The 27,028-nt window shown below is 42.0% G+C and overlaps 2 protein-coding genes across 2 annotated transcripts; one reads left to right on the top strand and one right to left on the bottom strand.

Annotated features, from left to right (window-relative positions):
- The first annotated feature begins 6,340 nt into the window (after nt 1–6,340).
- Nucleotides 6,341–12,904, top strand: LOC308306288 (histone-binding protein RBBP4). The gene is made up of 11 exons (XM_080751194.1): nt 6,341–6,461; nt 7,504–7,651; nt 8,200–8,345; nt 8,576–8,749; nt 8,905–9,020; nt 9,335–9,495; nt 9,777–9,903; nt 10,293–10,370; nt 10,529–10,663; nt 11,396–11,506; nt 12,205–12,904. The coding sequence occupies exons 1-11, from the start codon at nt 6,446–6,448 to the stop codon at nt 12,265–12,267; spliced, it is 1,275 nt and encodes a 424-aa protein (XP_080607320.1). The 5' UTR covers nt 6,341–6,445; the 3' UTR covers nt 12,268–12,904.
- Nucleotides 12,905–14,048: 1,144 nt separating this feature from the next.
- sync (syncoilin, intermediate filament protein) lies at nt 14,049–27,022 on the bottom strand (the record flags this gene model as incomplete). Its single annotated transcript, XM_080750851.1, has 6 exons — nt 14,049–14,060; nt 14,991–15,401; nt 15,976–16,557; nt 22,941–23,059; nt 25,756–25,887; nt 26,971–27,022. The coding sequence occupies 6 exons, from the start codon at nt 27,020–27,022 to the stop codon at nt 14,049–14,051; spliced, it is 1,308 nt and encodes a 435-aa protein (XP_080606977.1).
- Nucleotides 27,023–27,028: the final 6 nt, after the last annotated feature.

Below are 27,028 nucleotides of genomic sequence, written 5' to 3'. Positions count from 1 at the left end.
GGTCATTATCGCGTCTGGTTGATGGAGTTCCAGGTGGTCCACGGCTAAATGATAGGAACCAAATGGACCCGCATTCTTCCCCGCGCGTCGGCTGTATTGAACCGGCGGGGCGAACGTTCCCTACCGCTAGTAAGCAGCCAACATATGACACTAAGCCCCGCTGACGTGAGCCTGTGTCCACACAGAAACCACACAATGGACCCCCGCGTAACTCGTGCGTCGCGGGAGAGCTCCCCGCGCGTCGGTCGTATTGAACCGACAGGGCGAACATTGCGTAGCCGACTTACATAACACTAAAGCCCCATGGACGTGAGCCTGTGAGCGGCACAAACCACACACACACCGGCTTGGCTTACAAGCTCACAGCGCGGCACCGAGTGCCGCCGCTGTGAGCTTGTATATCTGTTATTTAGTTACTTATAACGGTGTGTGAGGGAAACACACATTTAAAATGTTATTACAGACATGAAAAACTTTCGGCGGCAGTGCTGCACACAATTTGCTGGAGCAAGACTGATAGCACAACTATAAGGTGGAGGAGAGAAAACTGACTTACCTTAGCAGAGCACTGTTATGAACTTCACAAGACTTCTGAAAGCTCCTTTGAATTGAAATTGACTTCATAATTTCATAATTCCATCTTCACCATCAGTTCACTGCTTCTCCCTCTCACAATGGATGAAAATTTGAAATGATATCCCACAATGCAGCGCGGTTCAAGTCATTTGTTGTGATATCACAATAACATTCTGAACACAATGTTTTATTGTGAGATATATTGTAAAGTGTTGTGTAATCCTGATAACAATTTAGAGTACAGTCATTCGTTGTGTTATCACAGAGGATGGTGTGATTACACAGTAATATTCAGAATACAGTATTATATTGTGAAATAATAATGTAAAGTATTGTGAGATCCTGGTAATAATTAACAGTGTACTTAATGGGGATGCCATTGCCGGTATGTGATATTGTTGCATATTTATAGCTCATAATTCATGTGAGTGAAGACTTTAAATTATTATTAATCTCATTCAAATCATTATAATAATTACATGTTAAAGCCATTATACATTCATTGTAACCTTGTCGTATTGTCAAAAATCTAAAAGGCAATAGCAACTGGTAAGGGCTTCTGCGCCACAGAAACACAACTTAGGCTATACGGTTTACAATGTGTCTCTTTCTCTCTCTGCCACTCCCATCTCTCTTTCTCTCCCTCCCAGTGAATTAAGTTCCAAACCACTGTACACAGTCCATTTGAGATGCTGTGAGTGTTCTGACATCCTGACGGATCCTGTCTCCATTCCCTGTGGACACAGTTACTGCAAGCCTTGCATCGATAAGTACTGGTCCCAGCCAGGTCCTACAGGAGACTATGTGTGCCGCCAGTGTGAGAAGAGTTACCCAGTCCGTCCTGAGCTCTGTGTTAACGTAGCGTTGACCGGGCTGCTGCAGGTTCTCCAGCAGACAGGCTTCACACCTAGAGATGTAGCTTGTGATATTTGCTCCAGCTACACACGCCAAGCAGTCAAGACCTGTGTGACGTGTGGAGCCTCCTACTGTGAGAAACACGTCAGGAAACACTACTCTGTCCCAGCACTGCAGAAACACACCCTGGCCCGCGTCAATGAAGACACAAGACTCTCAGAGAGATAGGGGAACTCTGACTGGAGGTAAGAGCGAAGTTTGCTTATTGCGGCATTAATTAATGGCTTCTGTAAAACGGCTTACAGTTTTGCATTGAAACAATACTAAACTGTGGTTAGGAAGCACTATATGCTGAGTCCAGTGGTTCTCAAACATTCAACAGACCCCCAATTTGATATCTGACGTCACAGAACCCCATAACTCAGAGAGTGTACAAATGGAGCCCATTTGGCTCCATTTGTACACTCGGATCATTTGGTTCCTAACTAACAATAATTTTGCTGGGGACCCCCTACAACCCCCTCAAGGACCCTTGTATTTCCCAAGACCCAACTTTGAGAACCACTGGCTTAGTCTATCTTGTTTATTAAAACCATGTCTGTCATGTTTAGATCAAATGCATACAGTAACTAATTAAGCTTGTGTTGTGATCATTATTTGTAAAAGGAACTGATTCTGGACGGTGAATCTGAAGAGCATCAGTAGATTGCATGCAAGAGGAAGAAGAAGATGGCTGATGAGATGTTCCAACACTTTCTGGCATGAGGAGACACAGGATGCAAACATACATCCTATGACGCGGATCCGCCTCTGCCTAATGCAACCCCAGGTTTTAAATATTGAACTACTGAATGTTTTTTTATTTTGTTTTACTTGTAATTGTACTTTTTATGAAAGAAAAAGAGCGGGCTCTGTCATAACTAACGTTATATTAATTTTGCGCTATGGATGCTTCATGCAGTATCTATGTCATTTCACAGTCTATTGGTAAAGCATCTACACAACACACACCAGGTAGATGTCATCATTGAACCAGTGATGCTGATCACTGATTCAGGTTTATCATTCACATTCACTGATGGGGGACATCCTGTAATTTCTTTTTGCACAGAAAACCATTTCACAATGGAGTATAAATTAAGCTTAATATTACAGCAAATACAATCATTTTTTAAGAAGAATATATGCAAGCATTATTTACTTTTGCCTGGAGGCAGATAATGCAATAGGGCCACCATTACAATGTCAAAGATTTTAACTGATGAATATGATTCCCTTAAAGCAGGGGTCTTCAACGGGGGGGTCCTCAGAGTTACTACAGGGGGTCCTCCAAATCTTTGTATGATAGAAACCTTTTTTCTCCTTTTTTTTATATGAACCACTTGAACCCTAGCATCCATAATTCAGAGAACTTTAGACAAAAATAGCAGATCTATGAGCTTGTAGATCAGCTATTTTTGGTAAAGAGGGGAAAAAGAGCAGACTAAGTACGAGTGAAAGATCAAGTTTTATAAGTATTGACGGTTCCAAGTGGTTAAATATCTGAAAACACAAATTTACATGAATCCAAAATACACTGATGATTTTGCTGTCAAACAATGAAACTATAATGGAATCTATGAACAGGTTGTGGGGGTCCCTGCTTCATCTCTTTCTCAGCTAAGGGGTCCTTGGCCTGAAAACGTTGAAGATCCCTGCCTTAAAGAAACAAGTGTCATAAATGCACGTTATTTTATCATTGAAAATGTCATTAAATTACTGTGTGAAGTTAACACACATTTATCACCCATTTACAGTAAACCTATTAACATGAAGGAGTCATAAAATGCCATGCCAATAATGTGATCTACACTATAATGATGTTAGAATCCCTGTGGCAGTAGCAGCAGTACATTTTACACAAGCATCCCATAGTGTTTAGTCTCTTAGATATTGGGGAGTTGAACTGGCCAAACTTCCGTTGTGGGGGTGATATCAACCAAAGCCCCACCCTCACCCCCCACCTCCAACTGTTTACTGTACATATATATCTTTTTTTCAAATGTTTTTTTTTGTTTTTGTTTTTTTTGCATTGTTTATCTTTAAATATCGTGATGACTTGAATATGAACGGTTTGCGAATGGCTAGGAATCTGGACTCCATCTTGAAGAACTGCTCCCACCCCCTCCACCTTGAGATCTTCAGTTACGTTGGAGTAAGAGAGGAAATTACCGTTTCGTATACCCAGGACGGAGATGCGAGAGACTAGGAAAGTATTTTGTACTTGCTGCTCTCAAGCTATACAATGAGACACACAACGGTCACTTGACAAGGACTACCTTCCTAACCGAGGATGATGGTAGCCTTATTTAACTGGAACTACAGTTGTACTGACCTCTAAGGACCTTTCCAGGGAGGGTGCTCATGTGCGTCTTGCTGCGTCACCCTTTCTTGTTTTTCTTTTTTTAGTTAGTTTTTTCTTGCACTGACCATTGGACACTTTTTTGTTTGTTTGTTTGGCTCTGCACTATTAGGTTGTGTTAGTAGTAGGGCTGGGATGCGGAAAAAAAAATCGCGAATTAATTACAGGCTTTGTAATTAATTAATCGCAATTAATCGCATTTTAATCTTATTAATATTTGACCCGAGAAGCATTTTTTTCAAGTAAAACACATTTTGTTTTGTACGAGTGAATCAACAAGTGAGTTTTTTTAATCTAAATTTCGCATCCACTGGGCCAAGCAAAGCGCTCTGATCGGCTACTTCTCCCTTTGCGTTTGTTGTCTCTTCTTGGTTGGTGCATCGCTATGATCGGTATGCCCGAAACTGAAGGTTCGGTGGTGCAAAAACTAAGTGCCGTTTAAAATGTTTTAATCGCGTTAATTTTCTGTAATTAATTAATCGCAATTAATCAGTTAAAGTCCCAGCCCTAGTTAGTAGTATTGAGTATTTTGCTTGTGTTTGACATGGTGGTGAGATACTTGTAGCACTGAGTGACTAGCATTGACACTTTTGTTATGGGCTCTGCATTGTATTATAGTTGTTCTCAGGGCAGGAATTTCATGGAGGCCATGAAGGCCATGGCCAACGTTGCCCCTCAGTTTGGCCTTGTGCCCCTCAAACCAATGGCATGACCTGAGGCCACAGTGGCCTTAATGCCCCAACTGACTGTACCACTTTCTCCTCTGTCTCTTTCTTGTCATGTAGACACCAGTGTCTTGTGTTGATATTCTTAAATGTTAACTCCCCAGAGTCCCCATCCTTAAACCAATCCAGTGACTTTGATTGGTGCAGGGCTGAGCATGGACCAGATTGTAAATACCATCATTGACCTATTTCACTGCAGATTAGGTTATCATCCTTAACCCTTAAATTCAACAAATTATTTCAATGGACTAAAATCTTGTTTTATTTGTTGGCCTTCCTGCCCTGGCATTTGGACTTTGTGCCCTCAAAAAATGGACAACACCAAAGGCCAAGTGGCCTTGCCATAGAGTTTGGCCTTGACCCTAAAATGATGAAATTCCAGGCCTAGTTGTGCTTAAGGTTTGTCTTTTTTTACCCAAGTTGGCTGTTTCATGTTGAGCATTTGAGTTTTTTTTTTTACCCTTGTATGTATATAGACCTATTCTTCATTCACATTCTTTGTTGTACCTTGCTCTTTACTGTACTTTGTTCTTTTTTTATTCTTTTCATACTTCTCTGTAACTTTGTAAATATCCTTATAGTCTACTGCTGTGCTGCATCTGGGCGACTGATTTCCCCCCTTGGGATAATAAAGGAAGGTATCTATCTATCTATCTATCTGGTCCTTAATTTAATGAAAACTATCCATATATCTGGTCTTTAATTTAATGAAAACTGAGGGCTTATCTGGGTCATGCTTTCAGCATTCTTTTGTATAAATATGTGCCTTATCTTTGCAATATGTTAATAAAGTATTCAAACAATAAATAAATAAAAAATAAACTCAAAGCGTGTGTTGTGAGTCATGACTATTTGCCATTCCATTGCTGTGACTGTTCATTGACTTCTTCATAATGTGATAGCTTCTATCCCCATCTTCTTGTTATTGCTTGAATCCACCTAGACTAGTGCTAATAGTCCAATAACATACATAGCCTATCTATCGTGATGTGTTACAAAAACATTAATTCAGATTCAGAATGTTCGTCACCGTGCGTCTTACAATAGTTCAGTAGTTACAGTTGTTAGTAGGCTAATTCATGAAAAAAACGAATCTTGAAACCCATGGGTTTATAATTACCAAATAGATAAAATCATAGACCACAAAGAACTGACAAATGTATCTGTTTAGCAGTCTATGATAATATGTAACGGCAATGGTGATTTAATTTTCACTTTGTTGAGTGATCAAGACAGCTTGGGAAAGCATTGATTCATTAAAGAGCAGAGCCATCACTTCAAGATGGGTGTTGGGTGAAATCATCCAAGTATCCCTCGCTGGGCTACTCAAATCATCCGCAAGGGCTTCTGACAGTAATATGGGGTCGGGAGATGGATGCAGCGCTAACTTTGCGCCATCTAGTGGTGATTCCAAATATCAATGAGTTTTCGTCTCTTTTTGCCTAGAATCTCTTTGATACACAGATTCAGGATTTGAAGGACAACAGTGACCTCAACAGGGGGCAGAGCAGATTACAGGCAGAAGGAGCAGTGACAGGAGCATGTGGACAGGAGTCACAGGATTTTACCGTCCAACTGCAGTTAATTAGAAGTTATTCATTGGACATGTTATTATTATCGGTTTCAGTCGTACCAACCATGTACATTCCAGCTCGTCTAAACCGCGTTGCATTGTGGGACCTGAAGTCCTTCAAGTGACCGGCGTGGTGGGCGGTGTTCCTTTTAATGACAACTACCGGTTCATTTTGCCGATCAGTGATTGGTCGTCTGGGTTACACGGAGTTGGCGCCATTGTAAAGGCTGCTCGCTGTCTTCAGAAGGTTGTGTTTTAAAAGAAACTAAAACTAACAGTAAAACACACAGTGCGCGGTGTTTTAGACAAAACGACATGGCTGATAAAGAAGGTAACGTGTTGTTCTCTTCCTCAATAAATTTGAGTTTAGTCTGCTTGGCGATCAGGAGAATTTACGGGTCTCTACCGGGGACGCGCTGCTTGGCGCCGGCGCGCCAGTCAGCACCATGTCTCATTGTTAGTAAGCAATGCTAACCATTAGCCCGTTAGCCAGCTCGGTTAATTACGTTTTATTATTAATTGTTTACATTGTACCGGTGTTGTTAAATCAACTCCGAGAGAGAGTACAGGAGGGGTCCCGTTAGCTTTAAGAAGGGTCCATTTGGTTCCCTTTGTACTATTTTGAGTATCAGCTCAATGTTATTGTAAGTCCCCATATAATTAAGTTCAAGGATTATATATACATGTCATTTATGTACTGTACATTTATGAGTGCATAGGTTTGTGTGTGCGGACTTACTTTTATATTTAAAAAGTGTCATGTGTGTCTGATGTGTTTAAATACTGAGGTAGACGAGTGAAGGGTGCGAGTGTGTGTATTATGTACAGTAATATATAGATAATAATGAGTATAAGTACAGTTAATCAACCAGGACTTATACTATGAGTATACTGTATGTATTCTATCAACAACTACCCACCCAGTGGGTGAGATATAATTTACTTGTGTCAGATTAGATACTGTATGTCATCAGTCCCTAATTATTTTGGGGGATCCCCAGATGATTAGTGTGAAACCTTTTTGTCACTCAACAGTAAACTAACCAACATACAGCACAATACAAGTGTGTATACACATACAGGGTATCTGCACTTTACTAAAGAGGTAAACATTGTGAATAGCTCATCTACAAGCTCTTGTGAGCTTGTAGTTCAGCTATTCTCACTATACAGTATTTATCTGTGGAACCGAGTAAATGGTAATGCCTACAACTCGTGTTTGTCAGGGTTGGGGGGTGTCCTCAGTTCAAATATGAATATTTTGGGGGGGGGGGCTGAAAAGTTTGGGAACCCTTCCTGTACGTATGTCATACTGATACAAGCATTATCTTATCAATGTCATTTTGTCTTCACCTGATGTTTACCTGTTGCAGCGGCGTTCGATGATGCTGTGGAGGAGCGGGTCATCAACGAGGAGTACAAGATCTGGAAGAAGAACACCCCGTTCCTCTATGACCTGGTTATGACGCATGCTTTGGAGTGGCCCAGCCTCACTGCTCAGTGGCTCCCTGATGTCACCAGGTGAGAGTGCATTCATGTTAGAGCTTGACCGACCGATGCCAGGTTTTTGTTAAAGTTTTTAAAAATAGCTAATCTATAAGCTCATAATGTGTTGCAAACTTGTAGATTTGAGCTGATGTATATAGAGCTCAAGTGATCAAACATATAGATGGGGGAAAAGAACTAAAGTAAATATAAACTTTAAACTATTATTTTAGCGGTCTGGCAGGCGGTAGTCTCTCAGAGCCAGACGATTGGATACCTCCGCCTAGCTCCACCTACCAAACAGTATCAGTAGGCAGAGATCTCTGAAAGTCTGGCTACATGAGAATAGGCAGGCGGTGGCTCACACACCAAAACAATTAATAATGTTGGGGACTGCTGCGTGCAGATTTACATTACATTATTATATACTTAAAATGTGTGGTTCATCACTGCCAATGAAGATGTCAAAAACGTAGAATTTTGGCAGAAATACTGTATCTGCAGAGAATCTGTCTGAACAAGGCCATGGATGGAGTCATTTATTTATTGTTTTGGTGTGTGGTGTCTTTTTTTCATCTCTGCAGACCAGAGGGGAAGGATTACAGTGTGCACAGGTTGGTTCTTGGGACACACACATCTGACGAGCAGAATCACCTGGTGATCGCCAGTGTCCAACTTCCAAACGACGACGCCCAGTTTGATGCCTCGCACTACGACAGCGAGAAAGGAGGTGAGGGAGGACTTCTGTAGTTAATTATGTGATTAATTTAATGTCATGCAATGTGCCTCATCCGCTTCCCGCTTAAGATATAGATTGGTGTGTGTTTGTATATAATGTACACTGACACATGGTCTGCTTTCTAGCTACTGTATGTCATGTTACCAGCAGCATAACACAATGAAAGGTCGTCAAAAGGCGAAAACGGCTACACTTGTGAACGCTAATGCTCTTTATTGCAGAGTTCGGAGGCTTTGGTTCGGTGAGCGGTAAAATAGAGATTGAGATCAAGATAAACCACGAGGGAGAAGTGAACAGAGCTCGCTACATGCCACAGAACCCCTGTATCATCGGCACCAAGACCCCCACCAGCGACGTGCTGATATTCGATTACACCAAGCACCCTTCCAAACCAGGTAGGATTACAGTATATCTATTCACCTTTTATTTTTCGCGGCTTGGCTCAAGCCTAGAGCCTAGCCGCGTATAAGAGGTTCTGTGTGTGTCCGTTTGTCTGAAGATAAACTCACAAACTGCACTTTTTTAACTGTTTCTTGTCTGTGTATTTCAGACCCCTCTGGAGAGTGCACCCCAGACCTGCGTCTCAGAGGCCATCAGAAGGAGGGTTACGGTCTCTCCTGGAACCCAAACCTGAGTGGCTGCCTCCTCAGTGCTTCTGATGACCACGTAAGTTCCACTTTCTATTAACCCATTTAGACCCAAGGCCGATTCAAAAATTGCCTTCTAAAACCTAACATAAGTTTTGTGGAAACCTTTAAATTCTTGTACAAACAATTTAAAATAAATGATATTGCTATATGTATTGCAACAACTAAAGAGACACAGAGGTGGACCCCGGTTTGAAAGGTATAACAACGTATAGGTTACAACAGGTCTAAATGGGTAAAATAATTGTTATTAGTTATTCCCTCTGTCCTAATATTGTCTCACTCTTTCCCTCTGGTCTAACGGCGTGTCCCTCTTTCCCTATGTTCTAACAGACTATCTGTCTATGGGACATCAGCACCGTGCCTAAGGAAGGGAAGATCGTCGATGCCAAGACCATCTTCACAGGTCACACAGCCGTGGTGGAGGACGTGTCCTGGCATCTGCTGCACGAGTCCCTGTTTGGATCCGTGGCAGACGACATGAAACTCATGATGTGAGTGAGCAGCATCTGTTTCTATTGCTATTTTTACAACAAAGAAGAAAATAATACGTAGATAAAAAAAAAAGGAAGCTCTGCAGGGATAATGCAGTCTCTACCTACAGCAACTAAGAAATATATAGTTCACTAAGAATACACCAGTAGTTCACAATGTTACATCAAAAGAACACAGTTCTTTGATAGCAGAATGAAGCGGCTTCAACAGTGATTCACGGGAGATGGCGTTGTTCTTTTCTGACAACAAAGGTGTGTTTGTTTGTTTGTTATGTGTGCAGTTGGGACACACGGTCCAACAACATGTCTAAACCCAGCCATGCAGTGGACGCCCACACTGCCGAGGTCAACTGTCTGTCCTTCAACCCTTACAGTGAATTCATACTGGCCACCGGCTCCGCTGACAAGGTATTCAAATAAAATTAGCCAGAACAGTGGAACTGAAGATGGATGTTTTTGGTCCTACAACACTGCATTTGATATTCCTGACTAATTAATGATATCGTGTCTATCATTGTGCGCTCACTGAAAGGCGAGACCAGTATGTTATACCAAAACTTTATAGGTCAAGTGTATTCTCCTCAAAGAAATGACAGACAGTACAAAGGCAGGACAGTACAAAGGCAGGGCCCGCCGCCCTTAGCCAATGAGGAGCAGCCAAAGGGTAGATCTTTGTGCCCATACATGGTGTTCCATGCGAGCCCAGTCAGCCCACACTGTTTTGTACGAACAGTATTTCTTGTTGTTTATTATTGTCGATGTTTCTATATCTTTATTTTGTCTCTCTTTTTTGTTAGACTGTGGCTCTTTGGGACCTGAGGAACCTGAAACTGAAGCTGCATTCATTCGAGTCTCATAAAGACGAGATCTTCCAGGTGAGAAGAAGAAAAAAAGAAACCGGAAACCTCCTGCCTTTCCTGGTTTTATTTTATAATTTTCGATAGCTTGTTTAGATTGTAATGGCGTTTGTGTCTCGAGCACTTTGTGCCGTCCCAGATCTTTTGAACCAAAGCCTGTCTTTTCTTCCCTTCAGGTCCAGTGGTCTCCTCATAACGAGACCATCCTGGCGTCCAGCGGCACCGATAGGCGGCTCAACGTGTGGGACCTCAGTAAAATCGGAGAGGAGCAGTCGCCAGAGGATACAGAGGACGGACCTCCTGAGTTGCTGGTGAGTTGTCAGAAACAAAATTTGTGCCGGAGCTTTGAAACGCAGCACAGCAGGTTGTCTTAACCCATTTAGAACAGGTACACATTATTGTGTATCATTATTTTATGCTTTAACTATTGAAAAATAGCAGATATACAAGCTCACAGCGCGGCACCGAGTGCCGCGCTGCGAGCTTGTAGATCTGCTATTTTTGAAAAATTGTGAAAATTAGAATTTTGACCCGATTCTAAAGTGTCTTTTGAATCCTTCTAAGATTTTTTGAAAAACCCATGTTTCTATGTCAGCAATCTGGCTCGCCATCGTCAAAGAAAAGGTCCTTTTCACGTAACTGGTTCTCAGTTAGTCTGTTCTTGAGAGACTACTATGTCAGTGGTTCTCAAACTTATTCATGTGAAGGACCCCCAAACTGATATTTATTTGGCCATGGAACCCCATCTCAAAATATTTAGTTCCAGGGACCCCCCAGAAGCAAAATTTGAGTTACAAACGTTCGCTTTAAAAATACATATATTCAAAGATTTGCACACATTTTCACAACTTTTTCAAAAATAGCAGATCTACAAGCTCGCAGCGCGGCACTCGGTGCCACGCTGTGAGCTTGTATATCTGCTATTTTTCACGGGTTAAAGCTTTCAATAATTCTAGGCCTAAATGGTTAAAAACGTGGAACGGGAGGAGCTTTTCTCGGATGATTTTTATAGGATATTCTTTTGTGACTGTCACACCCTCTAGTTCATCCATGGCGGACACACTGCCAAGATCTCCGACTTCTCCTGGAACCCCAACGAGCCCTGGGTCATCTGTTCTGTGTCGGAGGACAACATCATGCAAGTCTGGCAGATGGTAAGAGAGCTGGTTTTGCTGTCACACACACAGTATATTCGATCATGTGGATGCAGCCTGACAGCGAGTCGCAGGTTCGACTACGGAGCAATTCTAAGCTGTATTATCCAATAAAGTCAGAAAACCGCAAAAATCAAATAATAGCAATTACCTACTGCAGGGGTCTTCAACGTTTTCATGCTAAGGACCCCTTAGCTGAGAGAGAAAGCAGAAACCCCCATTACGTATAGTATTAAATTGTGTTTCAAATGAAACATTTTCATAGATTTCTGAGACAGCTTAGACTCGTTTGACAGCAATATCATCAGTTTAGGTTGTTGGTTTAGTGTGTATTTTTAGACATTGAACGACTTGAACCGTCAAACTTAGTATGCTTTTCTTTTCACTCTACACCAAACCTCTTTGCCAAGATTAGCAGATCTACAATCTCACAACCCCTCACACTGCGAGACGTTGTGAGCTTGTAGATCGGCTATTCTTGGCTAATGTTCCTCACAGAATAGGGTGGTTAGTGTAGAAAAAATAAAGTTCTTATCACACAAAGATTTGAAGGACCCCCTGTAGTAACTCTGAGGATCCCCTAGGGGTCCCGGACCCCCTGTTGAAGACCCCTGACCTACTGTATTGTATTAGTTAGATTTATGAAATATTAATGTCTTAAAATAGTAAACCATATTAATACATTTTACCGTCCTCAGGCTGAAAATATCTACAATGACGAGGACCCAGAAGGCGCTGCGGATACAGAAGTCCAGGCATGAGTACACTGTAATGTCCTCAGTGTTAACATAACCCAGAGAGTGTACAAATGGAACCACATGAACCCACAAGGGTCCATTAGGTTCCATTTGTGGAACCTTTCAGGCCATCTTTATTATTTTTCTTTCTGGTTCAAACTTCAAAGTGGATCTGTTTCCATTCCAATACTGGACACACAAGCAGTAGTGTCTTTTAAAAAAGAAAGTATTTCTTTGCAACAACCGCTTTTGTAGAGAATCAAAACACATTGTGTTATTATGATAAGACGTAAGTATATTTATAAAATGACTGTTATGGGAAGCAGATTTTAGTACTCCATTACCGTGTCTAATACTGTCTATTATTTTGCTTTTGTTTGATGTACTGATAGACTGGCAATAAGTGTCCATTCAGATCCTCTTGCTCTGTGTATAATTTGATCAGTGAGGTTTATCAATACAAATTTCAGTGGATTAAAAACCTTCAACATGTACATAGATTTACTTTTTAATTGCATCATGTCCATTCTATTAATCTCCTGAGTTGTGTAGTGTAGTGGTGTTCTGTATGTACTTTTGCATTGTCTTTCTATGCTGCGTCTGACTCTTTATGTACTTTGTAAGTGTATTCATAATAAAATTATATTTACTTTACATACAACAGCTTTGTTTCTCTTGACAGTGTCTGGTGTGCTAGCACTTTAAGACCAACTGAGGAATCAGTGTGATGTTGTGACCTAGTTTGTCTCATACAGTACAGTATATATTATCTCAGAATGTATGTAAGGATGCCAGGAATAATCTTAGCCCTATATGTGCATGCTTCATGCAGTGTTTGCGTATGTAAACACAGCTTATGCTTATGCTCAAAGAAAGAGCCTTCATTTATCACTTATACTGTACACTCTAGGATAGATTAGAGCCTTTGCTGACCAACCGCAGGCTTATGATGGTATTCCTTCAAACTGTATATACTTACTGTAAGAATAGTCTGCTCCCATCCTAACAGTGTTTATAACTTGTTAGAAAATAATGGAATATGACACAGGTTAACTTGTCAAATTAAACGTTTTTTAATTAAACTTAAAAAAAAAAAAGAAACTTAATGAAAGAAAAGATATGGGCTCAGGATGTCATGTCAAAACATTGTTTACTTGTCAGTTGGAAATATGTCTTTCTACTGTAAACAGGAACTAATTGTTTTCATTTGTGCTTGTCTTGGCCAGGTCCCCCACTGAAAGAGATACCTTCATTGGATTTAGAAGTTTAAATAAATACATGTAAAAAAATAACACATTGTGTATATAATGTAGTCAGGGGTTAAAGTTCTCAGTCCTGGGGGACTGATTTCAGTCTTGAGGATTCCATAGGGGCTATTCCTGAGATCAGTGCAGATCCACAAAAAATAAATAAGGGGGAGGAGCATCAATGGCCGTGGCGTGAATGACAAAGGCGTCAAAACGCGAGCCAAGTGATCTCCAAACTAAAAAGCAGTTATAATTTCAAGATATGAGTATTTGAATTGGCCAGACTAGCAATAGAATACAACAGAACTTCAGAAGATACTTCTATAAAATGAAGCATGGATTGGCACACACATTCAGTGAAGGCAGTTCAGAACTTCAGGGAAACACCCCAAATATTGGTGTGTGCTGCATGCACCATGTTTATAAAATCACATATTGGGTTTTGCTTTAACCCCTGTGTAGTGCATTAATATTTAGCCACTTGATTAGAATTGTATTGGTCTGACAGATATTTGATAGATATTCAGCATGTCTCGAAAACAAATCCTCTTCTACAGTTCAGTAGTCACACTGGATACATCAGAGCCCCTGGAAGACAAGAAGCCATTCTCCTGAATATTATATATGTAATTGTTTCCTGCTTTTTTTTAAGATGCCACAGATATGCATATTGCTCAACATTAGACTGTACCTGAGAAAGACCAGCTCTCTTGAAAGACCATCTTTCAGTTCCTCTAAGTGTTTCTTTGATGCTCTCTGAACTTGAAATTCATTTTTCAGTTCCCTCAGTGTCTCCTCCAAGGTTCCCACATTCTCCTACAGTGGTACACAATGTTTCAGTATTGACACTGTAGTGTAATGGCCTCTACACACAAGTCCCCACAATGACTAGAATAGTGTTTTTTTTGTTTTTCTTCTAGGTTTTGCACACAGTTAACCAATTAAACACTTATGCCGTATTTCAAAAATAGCTGGCAACGTGTCACATCGCAGCATGGCTAATGTGGTTAAGCCCTAAATACATGATGTTAACCACTTTCCACATGCCATCTCTATTTTGGGTATGTCATTATACGTTGGCAAAAAAAGTATGCTATCATTTTCAAAGATAGCATAAATAGACGATCTACAAGTTCACAATATGTTGTAATGTGATACATGTTTTGCATTTAAATTATTTATATATCTTTTCTTTATAATGAAGTTGTTTTTTTTAAACTATCTGAACATTTTTGAATTTTGTTTTGACATTTGACCAAAATAGGGACACCAGGTTTAATGTGGTTACATTGTGTGTTTAAGTCTTATATTCAGTCTTACATAAATTCAGAGTTGAATTGAATTGTCTCTCATTTTCCATTCATGTTAATTTGAGGAAAATTATCTTACATTTCAATCTAACCTGTACTAAAAAGCTATTAAAATGTCTCCAGCTCAACTTGTTGAACCATGCACATTTAACATCTCACAGGCCATTGTGAGGCCTACTTCCCTCTGTACCTTGTACTGTGTTGTGTTCTCCTCTCTCTCCCTTTCCATCAGGAAGATTCTCTGCTCCAGGGAGGCTTTCTGAACCGCCAGCCTCTGGCTCTCCTCTCTCAGGGGCCCCAGACGGACCTTCAGGTCTCGGCCCAGCTCCTGGCTGCTCCTCAGAGCCTCCTCCACAAACTGCTTCCTCTTCAGCAGGGTCATGACCCGGGGCTCGTACCAGCCCTCCAGCGCCCTCATGCTGCCAGAGAGCCGTCGCTGCAGGCTGAGGGAGGCGCGGCGGCAGTGGCTTACGTCGCTCGTGGTCCTCAGCCGGCCGGGCGCTCTGGCCCGGTCACTCAGGGCGTTGACCTGGTTCCGGTGGGCCTTGCGGAGCTGTGACAGTTCCTGGGTGAGACTTTCGATTTGGCATTTGAGCTCCTCCTGAACAATAACACACACGCACGCGCGCACACACACACACACACACACGCACACACACACACCCTCATTAGGTATTGACCTCGCCCTATACTGTATACTGTACTTATCAAACAACAAAAAACTAAAATAGCGACACCTTCTGAACTTATGATCTTCTGCCCCCCCCCCCTTTTTTTTTGGTGGAAAAGGTTTAAAGATCTTTGTTGAATCTGCCCAAAAGAGGAATTCTAAGCAAGGTTTCCTTTCCTTTGTAGAATAACACAGTAAGTAGAGAACTTAAAAACATCAAACACAGGTTGATGAAGGCTCCTGTTGGTTGCAGGAGGGAAGGACAATAACATCCAGCACACAGTAGGTATTGCTGAACAGAGCAAAACACTCATCTTCGAGAGAAAACACTCATCTTCGAGAGAATATTCATGTTCAGTTTTCCCATTCCTTCCACTATGTTGTCATCATGACAAGCTGACATGCAGTAGAGATGCATGCATGCTCATGCCAATAAAGCTCCTTTGAATTGAATTGAATTGAATTGAATTGAATTGAATTGCATGCTGGTAGCCTTGGGTCTTACTTGTGTGACAACGGATTGAGCCACCTCGTACTCCTGTGCTGCTAGTGTCACCTGGCTGCGGATGCCGTCTCTGGCATTGGAAAACAGCTTCCTCTTCACCTGCTGCACCTCCTCGTGCACCGCGACATAGTCCAGCTGTACCAGCATGAGGAGCCTGTGTGTCTCCTCCCGCTGCCCTCTCAGGTGCTTCGCCGCGCGCACCATGGGCTCCTGCAGCCGCCGCATTTCTCCTATCAACTCATCCCTCTGTGTTTGCAAACGAGACACCTGCCGGATGCACCAGTCGAAAAGCAGCCCCGTGCTGTCTGCGTTTTTCTGGTCCCCTGGACTCACAGCGACGATGTTACCTGGAAAGCTCTCCTCCAGGTGATGGATCGTCTCACTCTCGTTGTGACTTTGTCCCTGGTACCTGGCACCACATGTGCTGTCATGGTCAGTTGTCCCTGAACGAGAGTCTGTGCTGTTGTTGTCCAGATTGAGGAGATCATCCACATTTCTAAATTCAGCTTGTGAGTCCTCTGTAAACGCCATGCCATCCCTGTCCTGCAGAGACTCCATAACGGGCTTGCAGGCGTCCATCACCTGCCAAGAGACAATTTTAGAGTAGGCCTAGAGACTAAGTGAAAATGTGAAAACACTATCTATTCTAGACCTAATAAACCAAAGGACATTTGTCATTTTGTCTAGTTATTTTGCAGTTCTGATGATACTTCTGTGAGATGACTGAGCAAAGACATCAATCCAAGCTGAAGTATGTGCCAAACTTTGACAACGCAGTTTGGCTCAACTTGGCCTATCAATAACAAGTAACATAACTACTCACTGCGATTGTAGAAGTTAAATCACAGTCTGAACAAGTAGAGACAGCATAGAACCAGTTTGTAGCTCAGGAGGACCACTTTGTTGTGCTTCAGTCTCCAGGAAAACAGAGACACAATTTGTGTTTATTAATAACACAGGAAGGAGGGGAAGAAATACTATCTGCTGGCTCTGTTGGAAGGGTCCTACCCCCCACACAGGGTCACTGGCTATGTCAGATATACACTATACTAGTGTTAATGTAACTATGAGAGTGTACACATCTAACTAAATGGATCAGTAAAGGTCCATTTGGTCACTCCCAGAGAATTCAAACAGAGGATTGTACACTTACTGTGTACTTGACCAGCGCGTGTCTGTGAGACAGTGTTAGGGAGAACTGAGATATATTTAGACAATATTATGACCTGTTTTATGAGCATCTAAGAAAGCATCTGGGCTGCAGGCTGACCAACTGGACAGGTTCTATTTGAACAGTATAAATTTAAATTATTAATGCATTTATGCTGTGACACTGAAAATGTAATTAAAATCTGCACATTTAATTCAATCGTTGTAATTGTGTATATGTTTGATTTGAACATATTTCTTTACTGTATACCACAATTCTTGCAGTTTGGTGGGGATTCCTGCAGGACTGCACAATCATGACTTACATACTGGGAGGAATTTCAGGAAAGAGGGGAGATATTTTCAGCACATCATTCACAGAGGAAACATACTTAAATTACAACATGCCAATAATTGTGAGAAAGTCCCAGTTTACTGTGATGGGGTGAAAGAGGGTATTATTATTTTTCCATTTTTATTTCTACTTCCTTAAATACGTTTTGCTGTATTCTATTATTTTGTTCTTTTGATTTTGAATGCGCATCGTATTTTCTGTATTGTAATTATGTTGGATGTTTATATTCCTCTTTCCCCTAGTCATGTTTGTTTATGAATGCTACCTGAATATGTTGCAGAGACTCTAAGTGAATGGTAATGACTGAATGCATTCCCAGGACATTGTGTATTGAGATCCTGATAGGATAACAAGGAGAAGAGACTGGGCCAATGGGGGTGGGGTGATGTCACCGCTGTCCAACCGAGAAGTGGCTGGGCGGAGCCACTGGGTATATGAATGAACAAGCGGGCTCAGTTGAAGGGGAGACGCAGAGCAGAGAGGACGTTGGGACAGAGCGGAGAAACCCAGAGCTAAGAGCGGGGACTCAGTGGAACGAGTACGGGGACAATGAAGTAAACTGATAACGAACCTTGAAAACCTTGTCATTAGTACCTAGTCGCGGAGAGACGGGCTGCCACCCTTCCAGACGAGAGACGAGAGGTGGAGAGCTTGGCCGGACGGTGGAGAGAGGAGATCGCAGTGTGACGAATCCTATCAACGCAGGAGGCAAGCATCGCGCTTGCCTTTGTGTGTGAGTAACGCTTTATGTCACGCTGCCTACGACTGCCTGCTGTTCCCTGTGTAGCCTACTACTGTGGTTGGGACTAGTTATCTGGCGGTCTTCTCCTGTATTTCCAGGGTGCAAAGAAGTAGACGTGTGACGATTGGCCGCTGTCCCGTTCCGTTCTCACTGGAGAGACTGAGTTCCCTGGGGTTGACTGTTGGGACTGTGTAGTGACCGGGTACCGAGGAGGAGTACTCGAGTAGTGGTATCGTAGCACTTTGTGCCGCTCTCTCTTCGTTGGGTATCCACGTTGTTGAGATAGGAGACACGCTTTAAGTGACTGAGTGAACTGGGAAACGATTGGGGATTGTTTTGTGCATTGAGTATCTGATAAACGTGACTAAGTAATTGTACTCCAAAGCTCTGCGATTGGCCCACTTCATGGCCTCCCGCACCGCTGAGTGACCGAGTGAACTGGGAAACGATTGGGTATTGTTTTGTGCATTGAGTATCTGATAAAAGTGACTGAGCACTTGTACTCTAAAGCTCTGTGATTGGCCCACTTCATGGCCTCCCGCACTGCTGAGTACGACGCTGAAAAGTAATCAAGTAATTGTATTGAAACGTGCTGTGTTCGGCCCGTTCCATGGCCTCCCACACTGCTAAGTGATTGAGTATAAAGAACTAGTAACTAAGTAATTATATTATAACGCTCTGGCCCTAGCTGCTCTCGCCACTTTGGTGGCTGTACTGTGTTAGATTATTCCCGGCGTTTAACCGCCATTATACTGCTTTTACGATCCCCCCTGACTGGGGACAGTAGTTTTTAGTATAGTTTTAATATTAAATAAAGTTCTGTCTTAATTGCATTTTATAATTGTTGGGGCCCCCCTTTTAGTTTTAGGATTTCATTTCTTTTTATTTTTGTATTTGTACCTGGCGCAGTAGCTCTGGTCCATCGCTTTCACCTCCCGCATTGCTCCCGGTGAAGCTCTGACAGACCCGTCGGGAAACGCATGGACTCGAGATTGTCGGCCCCGCCGAGCGCTCAATACTAGTGAAAATAAACAAAACCGTTTCACTACTCACCAAACCAAAGGTCGTTTTGCGCTGTTGAAAGTCTATTCTCCGCGGTGGTGAACCCCTCAGCACCCCACCTACTCTGTAAAATACATTATTTTTGTCAAGAAAAAAAACGCACCCACCTCGAGCCACCTAGCGGCCACCGCAGATACAATGGTTCACAACCCGGAAATAAGCGGCGGTCGAGTTGGATGCACTTTATTTCATGACAAAAATAATGTATTTTACAGAGTAGGTGGGGTGCTGAGGGGTTCACCACCGCGGAGAATAGACTTTCAACAGCGCAAAACGACCTTTGGTTTGGTGAGTAGTGAAACGGTTTTGTTTATTTTCACTAGTATTGAGCGCTCGGCGGGCCGACAATCTCGAGTCCATGCGTTTCCCGACGGGTCTGTCAGAGCTTCACCGGGAGCAATGCGGGAGGTGAAAGCGATGGACCAGAGCTACTGGCGCAGATGCCCTTGTATTAGGGACCAATAAATACCTGTACCTGTGTACACCCCCTGAAACACTGTTTGGTCTCCATTCTCTCTCTGGGGTTTGCACTCCCCAAGGTTGCTCTCTCATCGTATAACAAAAGAACCTGGGTGCTTATGGTAGGAACCTTTTATGGTTTCGTTGGTTTCAACCCAACTGGCGTTGTTCGGCAACACTGTAATGATTAACTGATATGAAGTACAACTCAGAAAGTAATGATATATAGATCTTTTATTGAATGAAAATATTGTTATACTTGAACGTGATATTGAACTTGACCCAGTTAAAACACTGGTGGTTAAATGTAAGAGTTGGCCGGCTTACATTACCATGAGAAATGTCACAGCTTGTCCGTAGATGTGTAGACGTGTACACATTCTTTTTTATGGGCAAACCCATAGACCATAAAAATGTGTCATCATGATGTCATCATGCTCTGATGTCACTGTGATGTCAGGGGAACCACTCTGCCAGAATGGGTTTGCCGCTCTGACATCACGCTCTGGTTGCACTGTGATGTCACACTAACAGAATCCCTTTTATGCCCATATATGGAAATATGGAGATCCCTGTGATGCCAGGGGAACAATCCCTTTTATGCCCATATATGGAGATCCCTGATGTCCACTGCCCTGATGTCCACATCACTTGTCGCCCTGAGGTGTCTTACTATAGTAATAGCTTAAACCCATCCTGTTTACTCTTACATCAGATATGGGTTGCCATGGATCAGAAGGATTTTTTTTCCCATCAGCATGGAATATCATCTATTCTACCACTTTTTCGAGTCACGTGTTCAAATACTGGATTCTGATTGGCTAAATTCCGGAGGTTATGAGAGGACAACTGCCGCAAAGTTGTCACATTTTCCAAGATCACTCCGCACATCCGGGTACTTTGTTTCCTTACCGGGGATTTTGAACACCTTTCAAACCCAGTGCCACAACGACAACAACAATGAGTGACTTCACGATTAACTTTGATTTACTCGGTGGATTATCTATGGACGAGTGGTTGGATTCTTTACAAGATGAAGAGAAACCCAGTGCCAGTAAGAGACACTCGGATATATCCGAGAAGGAATTAGATGCGCTCGAGTTATGTCGTAGTGAGCCCGGTACCGTCAAACAAACTAACTGGAGTACGCGGTGTTTCCAGACCTGGTGCACACAGAAGAAAATTGTCACCGATTTGACAACCATCGGCAAAGAAGATTTAAATAAGATACTACGAGAATTCTACGCTACAGTCAGAAACGCTAAAGGTGATGAATATAGTGTCAGTAGTTACGCTGGTCTGCGAGCAGGAATGAATCGTTACATGAATGATCCCCCGTTGTCCCGAGGCTGGAGTATAATATCTGACAGTGAGTTCAGTAGCAGCAATTCTGTTTTTGTCGCTGTGATGAAGAAACTGCGTAAGGAAGGAAAAGATACCTCGACCCACCATCCATCCATAACAGAAGCAGACTTTAATAAAATCAAACAATCCAGTGCTCTGTCTCCTGCAACACCCAATGGATTGTTACATAAAGTGTGGTTCGATATACAGCTACATATGGGGCGACGCGCAAATGAGGTTTGTTTATTATTATTATTTGTATTATTACTTTACTACTGACTTGTGTATGCACCTTGTGGGACTGGCTCTAATCTCGTTGTTCACTGAACCTGTTCTGTGTAATGACAATAAAACTATCTATCTATCTATCTATCTAGGGAAACCGTGCGCTGAAACCAGAGTCATTCGTCATACGTAGAGATGAACAGGGTCTTAAGTATGCAACGCTGACGTTCAATGAAGAGACCAAGAATCACAAAGGTAAGGTAGTTATAACAGCCCCTGAACTGTAGTGTAGTGCAGAATAAGGCCACGCAGCATACTGAGATCACCTAGAGTTGTTTTATTTGCCCCACGGGACCACGTGAAAACTGTAAATGAATTCACATAACAAACACACATATTTTTAAACAAGAAATTATAAACATGAAATCTTTTTAACATCATCGTCCTTGTCTTTTTAAATGTCCGTTTTTAGTGTTCTTTTTAATGTCCATCAACCATAAAATGAGTGAATGAAATGTCCAGATCACAATGAACTTCAAGGTCACATAAACATAGAAATGAAATTAAAACAGTACAGACAAACAAACAGGTGGGTAACATACCGTGTTCGCCTTCTGCCAGAACACATTCAGGAGTGTTAGTTCTTCTTTTATTATTTTAAATTATTATAGAGAGACCCCCTCGCGGGACAGACTCCCTTCCTCTTCTGCAAACAGAGCAGTTCTGACAAACCCAGAGGCCGACAGGTGGAATAAGTAAGCACTGATTGAGTAAGCAGTGATTAGGGCACCTGGTCTGCACCCCACAGACCAGTGCACCTACAGATGGCACTATTTCACAGACAGTTACCCATAAAATAAACAACAATGAATAACACATCAGAACCTTATTCAAAAGGTAAATAAAAATACCAAAACCACAACAGCCTTACAGCGACCGTTACAGTAGTTACAACTGTGTTTTCTTTCGTGTATATGGTAGATGTGGTAGAACTATCTATCTATCTATGTAAGCAATTTACCCCGAGTGAGAGGACATTATGCTCTGATAATGTCCTGTGTTAGGGGGTGATCGGACGAGGCGAAGCCGAGTCCGATCACCCCCTAACACAGGACATTATCAGAGCATAATGTCCGACCCCGAGTGGTAAATAGCTTTTCTACCACTTTTTCCCATATACATGAAAGAAAACACATAGTTGTAACTTGCAAAGTTCTTTAGTTTACAATCATTAATTGTTTCAGAATGCACATATACATCCGCCACAGCATATAGTCCCACAAGTTTGAATCAGACAACAGGACAAAAGGTGAATAAGTCAGCAGGGCACCGCAGGGAGTTGAACCCCGTCCCAGAGTAAACCAGGAGTACCTACTACCAGAGCCTTGTGCTGTTAAACACCATATAGCCCCACTCCCAGTGATTGCAAAAACAAAAAATACATCATAGCCTAGGCTACTTGTTGTCATGATGTTCATTCATATTTATGGTGACATTTCCTGAAAAGGTGCAGTTATTAAAGTAGTTGTCAGGGGTAAGACGTTTTGCTGCTGTTGGTGTGTGGGAGTCCATTGGCAGAGGGCGTTTTTGTGGGCCTGCAGCAACCTCAGCAGAAGATCCTGCACCAACCCCAGCAGAAGATCCTGCAGCAGAAGCTCCTGTTGCCAGGATTGTGCTCCAGTTCCTCCTCTCCTTCATGTTTGGACACCAGTAGGACTGTAGAGAGCTCTCATTCTTGTGCCCTGTCACTGAAGATTTTAAGATTTGCAATAGAAAAAGTTAGTTTCATTTAACAAAAAAGAAGAAAAAAATATGAAAATGTAAGTATATACCTGACATGATTTCTCTCGATTCAAGTCCTGCATCTGAAAGCTTTTGGATAGTTGTTGCTCTTAAGGAGTGGTTAGTGTACACTGTCGTTCCAGCCAATTTACAAATCCTAGGCAGCATTTCTCCAAGGTAGTGTACACCCAGGGGTCTCTTTGCATACCTAGGAACAATAAACCGTGAAAAATAAACATTTGAGTCAATGAAGTGTAGTCTACACATAATGCAATCGCATAGTGACGTTGATACAGCAACCACTAGAGGGCAGTGAAAAACTGGACTATTTATACAAAACAGCATAGACAAATTAAGGCAATGAACTTACCATGGACCCTTGGAATAATCCTTCTTTGGATGAAGGTAGAACGCAGGCGCTCCAGGTGGCAACAGTGAAAGATATTTCTCCAGAGAAGCCACTGGACACAGTGGGTTTCCGGCTTCTTCATACATGAATCCACGCAGCCTTTCTTTGTTTTTCTCAGAGTAATCTTTGATAGATAGATAGATAGATAGATAGATAGTTCTACCACATCTACCATATACACGAAAGAAAACACAGTTGTAACTACTGTAACGGTCGCTGTAAGGCTGTTGTGGTTTTGGTATTTTTATTTACCTTTTGAATAAGGTTCTGATGTGTTATTCATTGTTGTTTATTTTATGGGTAACTGTCTGTGAAATAGTGCCATCTGTAGGTGCACTGGTCAGACCAGGTGCCCTAATCACTGCTTACTCAATCAGTGCTTACTTATTCCACCTGTCGGCCTCTGGGTTTGTCAGAACTGCTCTGTTTGCAGAAGAGGAAGGGAGTCTGTCCCGCGAGGGGGTCTCTCTATAATAATTTAAAATAATAAAAGAAGAACTAACACTCCTGAATGTGTTCTGGCAGAAAACACGGTATGTTACCCACCTGTTTGTTTGTCTGTACTGTTTTAATTTCATTTCTATGTTTATGTGACCTTGAAGTTCATTGTGATCTGGACATTTCATTCACTCATTTTATGGTTGATGGACATTAAAAAGAACACTAAAAACGGACATTTAAAAAGACAAGGACGATGATGTTAAAAAGATTTCATGTTTATAATTTCTTGTTTAAAAATATGTGTGTTTGTTATGTGAATTCATTTACAGTTTTCACGTGGTCCCGTGGGGCAAATAAAACAACTCTACGTGATCTCAGTATGCTGCGTGGCCTTATTCTGCACTACACTACAGTTCAGGGGCTGTTATAACTACCTTACCTTTGTGATTCTTGGTCTCTTCATTGAACGTCAGCGTTGCATACTTAAGACCCTGTTCATCTCTACGTATGACGAATGACTCTGGTTTCAGCGCACGGTTTCCCTAGATAGATAGATAGATAGATAGATAGATAGTTTTATTGTCATTATTACACAGAACAGGTTCAGTGAACAACGAGATTAGAGCCAGTCCCACAAGGTGCATACACAAGTCAGTAGTAAAGTAATAATACAAATAATAATAATAAACAAACCTCATTTGCGCGTCGCCCCATATGTAGCTGTATATCGAACCACACTTTATGTAACAATCCATTGGGTGTTGCAGGAGACAGAGCACTGGATTGTTTGATTTTATTAAAGTCTGCTTCTGTTATGGATGGATGGTGGGTCGAGGTATCTTTTCCTTCCTTACGCAGTTTCTTCATCACAGCGACAAAAACAGAATTGCTGCTACTGAACTCACTGTCAGATATTATACTCCAGCCTCGGGACAACGGGGGATCATTCATGTAACGATTCATTCCTGCTCGCAGACCAGCGTAACTACTGACACTATATTCATCACCTTTAGCGTTTCTGACTGTAGCGTAGAATTCTCGTAGTATCTTATTTAAATCTTCTTTGCCGATGGTTGTCAAATCGGTGACAATTTTCTTCTGTGTGCACCAGGTCTGGAAACACCGCGTACTCCAGTTAGTTTGTTTGACGGTACCGGGCTCACTACGACATAACTCGAGCGCATCTAATTCCTTCTCGGATATATCCGAGTGTCTCTTACTGGCACTGGGTTTCTCTTCATCTTGTAAAGAATCCAACCACTCGTCCATAGATAATCCACCGAGTAAATCAAAGTTAATCGTGAAGTCACTCATTGTTGTTGTCGTTGTGGCACTGGGTTTGAAAGGTGTTCAAAATCCCCGGTAAGGAAACAAAGTACCCGGATGTGCGGAGTGATCTTGGAAAATGTGACAACTTTGCGGCAGTTGTCCTCTCATAACCTCCGGAATTTAGCCAATCAGAATCCAGTATTTGAACACGTGACTCGAAAAAGTGGTAGAAATGTTTATTTTTCACGGTTTATTGTTCCTAGGTATGCAAAGAGACCCCTGGGTGTACACTACCTTGGAGAAATGCTGCCTAGGATTTGTAAATTGGCTGGAACGACAGTGTACACTAACCACTCCTTAAGAGCAACAACTATCCAAAAGCTTTCAGATGCAGGACTTGAATCGAGAGAAATCATGTCAGGTATATACTTACATTTTCATATTTTTTTCTTCTTTTTTGTTAAATGAAACTAACTTTTTCTATTGCAAATCTTAAAATCTTCAGTGACAGGGCACAAGAATGAGAGCTCTCTACAGTCCTACTGGTGTCCAAACATGAAGGAGAGGAGGAACTGGAGCACAATCCTGGCAACAGGAGCTTCTGCTGCAGGATCTTCTGCTGGGGTTGGTGCAGGATCTTCTGCTGAGGTTGCTGCAGGCCCACAAAAACGCCCTCTGCCAATGGACTCCCACACACCAACAGCAGCAAAACGTCTTACCCCTGACAACTACTTTAATAACTGCACCTTTTCAGGAAATGTCACCATAAATATGAATGAACATCATGACAACAAGTAGCCTAGGCTATGATGTATTTTTTGTTTTTGCAATCACTGGGAGTGGGGCTATATGGTGTTTAACAGCACAAGGCTCTGGTAGTAGGTACTCCTGGTTTACTCTGGGACGGGGTTCAACTCCCTGCGGTGCCCTGCTGACTTATTCACCTTTTGTCCTGTTGTCTGATTCAAACTTGTGGGACTATATGCTGTGGCGGATGTATATGTGCATTCTGAAACAATTAATGATTGTAAACTAAAGAACTCTGCAAGTTACAACTATGTGTTTTCTTTCATGTATATGGGAAAGAGTGGTAGAAAAGCTATTTACCACTCGGGGTCGGACATTATGCTCTGATAATGTCCTGTGTTAGGGGGTTATCGGACTCGGCTTCGCCTCGTCCGATCACCCCCTAACACAGGACATTATCAGAGCATAATGTCCTCTCACTCGGGGTAAATTGCTTACATATTTCTTGTAGAGTTTAGAGAATAAGTAGAATAAGTGGGAAAAAATATTGTGTCGGCATAGGCCTATTGCATTTTAAAAAGTTGTCTAATATGTGTATTATAGAATAGGCCTACAAACATATTACATTGAATAAAGCTCATTCAGTTGTCATGCCTCTGATTTAGTTGAGCATGGAATTTGGGGATTTGGTCATGGAAAGTCAATCTTAGGAATGTGACCTTGAACCCTGGAAACTTGAGATAATGTTTACTGTCTACATACATGGACTACATTTTAATTTGCAGACTGCAGAGAGAATCTAGGCCAGTATCGACGTCAATGTCTCTGAACAACACATTATGGTCATGTGTCATCTTACAGACAGTAGTAAAACTAAAAGTGAGTGTTAAAGTGATCAAAAGTAAGAAAACATCCTCATTCCCAAGCCAAACCAGTGAGTGACCTCCACCACTAGATGGAGGCAAATCGCTGAATGCCGTGTAGGGGTAAAGTAACATCACTCATCCTCACCTGAGCGCACTGGAGTTACAGGTGGGGACAGGACGGGACGAACCTTCCTCATTCTCCA

This window comes from Nannobrachium achirus (genome assembly GCF_963921795.1).
Source record: "Nannobrachium achirus genome assembly, chromosome: 20".
Classification (NCBI taxonomy): domain Eukaryota; kingdom Metazoa; phylum Chordata; class Actinopteri; order Myctophiformes; family Myctophidae; genus Nannobrachium; species Nannobrachium achirus.
This window is presented reverse-complemented; position numbering and strand designations above follow the sequence as displayed.

Bases quoted from the DNA above. Each gene is read 5' to 3' on its own strand.
- LOC308306288 (XM_080751194.1), top strand. The intron at 7,652-8,199 runs GTGAGAGTGCAT...TCATCTCTGCAG, and splicing joins TGGCTCCCTGATGTCACCAG to ACCAGAGGGGAAGGATTACA. The intron at 8,750-8,904 runs GTAGGATTACAG...TGTGTATTTCAG, and splicing joins CAAGCACCCTTCCAAACCAG to ACCCCTCTGGAGAGTGCACC.